This window comes from Nyctereutes procyonoides, unplaced genomic scaffold, assembly GCF_905146905.1.
Source record: "Nyctereutes procyonoides isolate TBG_1078 unplaced genomic scaffold, NYPRO_anot_genome, whole genome shotgun sequence".
NCBI lineage: Eukaryota > Metazoa > Chordata > Mammalia > Carnivora > Canidae > Nyctereutes > Nyctereutes procyonoides.
Genome location: NW_026575146.1, coordinates 70125336 through 70129355, shown reverse-complemented (window position 1 = coordinate 70129355; position 4020 = coordinate 70125336). Strand labels below are relative to the sequence as shown.

General features: G+C 41.6%; 1 protein-coding gene across 1 annotated transcript; it reads right to left on the bottom strand.

Annotated features, from left to right (window-relative positions):
* Positions 1-1133: 1133 nt before the first annotated feature.
* Positions 1134-2084, bottom strand: LOC129500205 (vomeronasal type-1 receptor 4-like). Its single transcript, XM_055310383.1, has one exon. It carries the CDS (start codon positions 2082-2084, stop codon positions 1134-1136), a length of 951 nt encoding a protein of 316 aa, XP_055166358.1.
* Between the last annotated feature and the right edge of the window lie 1936 nt (positions 2085-4020).

Here is a 4020-nt window from a genome sequence, read left to right as displayed (position 1 = left end):
TAGGGGATTCAGATCTTAGATGTCCTAGGGTGACCCTTAAACAAAGTGATTGAGAGGGGCCCCAAGGAGGCAGCCTCTGCCAGGCTGACAGTGCTCTGTTGCGTGTAGAGGTGTGTTCACTTGTGAAACTTCACGGAGCTGTCCACGGAGGACCTGTGCATGCATATTAATGTTTTAAATACAGAGGAGCAATTAGAAAATTGTGAGGATGTGAATAGATTGGTGGCATCGCTCCCTTCCATTGTCATGATAGAAGTCAGCAGTATCTAATAATATCATGCTTTAGTTTCTTAAGTTGCTGCAATACCTAGGTTAACAACCAAGAGATACTTAACACTGTAAGTTAATTGCCTAGAATTACTTTTTAAAAATTTTTAGAAGATAGAACATGGTAAGTGGTAGAGTGAAGAACTTCAGGACTCTTCAACCATTTTTTTTTTTTTTAAGATTTTATTTATCTTTAGAGAGTACTATCAGGGGGAGTGGCAGGCAGAGGAGACAAGCAGGCTCCTCACTGAGCAGGAAGCCAGATGTGAAACTCAACTTTAGGACCCTGGGATCATGACCTGAATCGAGGGCAGGTGGTTAATTGATTGAGCCATGCAGTCACCCCTATATGTAATTTTAAACAACGAGTTGGGAAGGAAGATGCAAATACCAAATAGAGTTGAAGCTGTTTGTCATTATTTTCTTTAATATTATTTCTACCTTTTTTACTGTACACTTCTCCATATTATTGCTGGAGGGCTAAGAAACATGATGTAATTGCATGTGTATATCTAGTTTTACTGGTATCACGTACACATACACATGTCACTATGTATGCATGTGCATGTGATGTGTGCCTCTGCCTGCCTTTATGATGTGCCCCTTGCATAACTGTGCTCACAATTCTACCAATCTATGGGGGAATGAGTGAGTGTACACTGGAATAGTGTGGAAAACAAAACAAAAACCACATATCCAATGAGGAGAAATTTTGCAAATATTTATTTATTTGAGAGAGAAGGAGAGCACGAGCAGGGGAGAGCAGAGGGAGAGGGAGCCACAGGCTGCCTGCTGAGCTGGGAGCTCCTTGCAGGACTCAATCCCAGGACCCTGAGATCAGGACCCAAACCAAAGGCAGACACTTATCAGACTGAGCCACCCAGGTGCCCCAAAATGTTAGAATTTTCTTTCGTTCTCCAGGCAAAGCTGAGTCGGGTCACTCTGGAGTCATAGCTCATGAGCACAAAGGGGCTGAGAAAAGGAAAACACATAGTAAAGAATGCAGACATGTTCACCACCATCCGACTTGAGGTATTTAAAAAAGACAGACAAATCTGACAAATGGATGAGAGGGCATAAAAAAATACAAAGGTGCTCACCAGGACCAGGATGCTTTGTGTGGCTCTGGACTCCACAGAGGACCTGGTGGAGTGGCTGGTTGTGTGAATGTGTCGGACCCGCTGCTTGTGTCTGTACAGGATGGAAACCATGGAGCCGCTGGCCCAGAGCATGACCCCCAAAGCTAAAACGTCACTGAATGAGAGCCATGCTGCAAACAGCGAGGCTATGAGTTTATGGTAAAATACTGAAGAACAGTATCCATAATCAGTTTTTCTCGTGATGTTTGCATCCATCCACTTGCCAATCACAGAAAGAGGAAAAATGGTGTTTATCAATATGTTCAGGATCCAGCACACAATGGTGGAGGGGAAAATGTATCTGGGAGCTTTCCCTTTAAGCACTGCCCACATGGAGTTCTGGGGGCTAATGGTGATGGCCTGGAAGACACTCAGGAGGCAGGTGCTCTCCATGGACACACCCCTGGCCACTCTTTGTACAAAGAAAAGAAGAATGCATCTAAAATCCTGGGAGTAATATTTCAACCCAAAAGCTGCCATGGTCTGCGGGACTCCTTTAGTGATAATGACCAAGGAGTTGGCTATGGTTAGGTGCCTGAGAATCAGGTCCGTGCACCTTGCCCTGCACCCAGTAAAGTGGAAGAGGAGATAATGGCAAAGAAGAGAGAAGTTCCCCAGGATTCCAAGGATAGTCTGTGATAAGAAGACCATGCCTACCACCAGATCCCCAGTGGCCATCCAGTCGGTTCTCAGGGACTGATGCTCCTCTGCAAAGCCATTGGATTCTGTGTGGTAATTGAAGGCAGGTACTACATTCAGAGTGTCAACCAAATCCCAAGATGCTCCATTTACTATATTAGCTCTATCTTAGGTATGTCTAAGGTTATGGTTCTTGTCTTTTATTAAGAGTTTTTTTTTTCAAGAGTTAAATATATAACCTAAAGAGAAAATGTAAAAGAGATCTCCATGAAGAGCATATACGTGGGAATCTCTGATTCTTCACAAAGCTATGAGGCACACACTACTGTCACTTTAATTACAGAGAAAAGGCAATTACAAAGATCAGGTAAATAGAAGTTAAATGACTTGTAGAAATCCCTATGCTGGTTAGGGGCAGAGTGGGAACTTGAAAATGCCTGGTGCTGGGAATAAACACAGTGCTTTGAACCATCTAGCAACACTAAAAACGTAGTTTCTGGTGTTTGTCAGATAATTCAGATGTATCTTTAGTTTCCTTTTATGTTTGGTTTTAGATTAGAGGTAATGTCATAATTTTGATTTTAAGAGTTTCTATTTATATAGAGAGATTTATCCTATAGGTCTATGTCAGTTATAAAGAAGATTTTGAAATCTTATTAAATGCAAATATATGGATTATAGTTTAATACCACAGGAGCCTGCCCCGTAAGGAACAGATTTAATAAAGGGAAGAATGGCTCGATATAAAGAAGGGGGGTAGAAAGATTTGTTTGCTTTTATGCCAGGAACAAAAACACAATGGCATTTATCACAGGAAACTTTGAAAAAACTCAAGCCATACCCTGAAATATAGGACATGAAACAACACTGCATGGTTATTAGTGTAGAAAAAAATGTAAATGATTATTCTTTTCAGATCATATACTTATTTACTTATTAATACCAAGTTCATAAAATTACTAGCAATCATGCATGGTTTTTGAAAACTATTAAAATGTAAGAGACGTGCAAAACTCAATCTCTAGGGATGAAATTGTGTCTATTTTAGGAATTGCAATAGTAGATACTTTGAATCAATATTGGAATATTTTTAAATCAAATATCCTAAGATACTTTCAATCCTGACAGCTATTGCCTGAAACTCATAGTTACCTTTTCCTTAATCTCTCCCTAGCCTCAAGAAGTCCTACTACAACCTACAGACCACAGGTGCATTCAGTACAAGCACAATTACTGTCTCCATTAATTGCATCAGACACCCAGAGCTAAAGAAAACGTTTCTATTCTAACAATTGTAACTTGAATACACAGATTCTGTACATTACTATATGGTACACATGGATTCATCTGGCTATTACAAGCGTGAATGTGTTAACAAGCACAATTCTGGGAATCCTGAAACTTAGGCTAGGAGTCCTGTGAGGTAGACAGAGTAGCAGGTCTAAGGACCAAAATAACGGTCATTGTCAATGACACAGACATGAACATAGGAGCCATCATCACTGGGTGATATGAAGGACCTCGTCTGCCTTGCTTAGCTTAGCTGATGCCCCAGGAATTATTTCTCCTTCCAGTGTGGCTCTGACATTGGACCGAGGTCAAACCCAGAAGCAGCACCTTTCCTAAAAGAACCACTTACCCAGACTTCTGATAGCCAGGCTTTCATGGTAGACTCTGCATCTCTGGTTGAAACAGAAACCACCACCTCCTTCCTGCTGTGAGGACAGTGAGCTGGCCTGAAGGTGACACCAGCCACTGCAGGTGCCAAGAGGAGGCAGCCAGACCCTGAGATATGAGATCAGGATCCTGTGACCTCATCTCCCTCCTCAACTGCACTTGTCATTTCTCCCACAGCGGCAATCAGAGTACGGGCTAGGACAGGGAATGTTTCTAGAAATCTTTTTCCAGTTGATAATTACAGCTAAAAAAATCAACCAAACAAAACAATTACATGTTGCCTTTCAGCGTCTCCCAT

Excerpts from the sequence above, each read along its gene's own strand:
- LOC129500205 (XM_055310383.1), bottom strand. The coding sequence starts at position 2,084 with ATGGCCACTGGGGATCTGGTGGTAGGCATGGTCTTCTTATCACAGACT.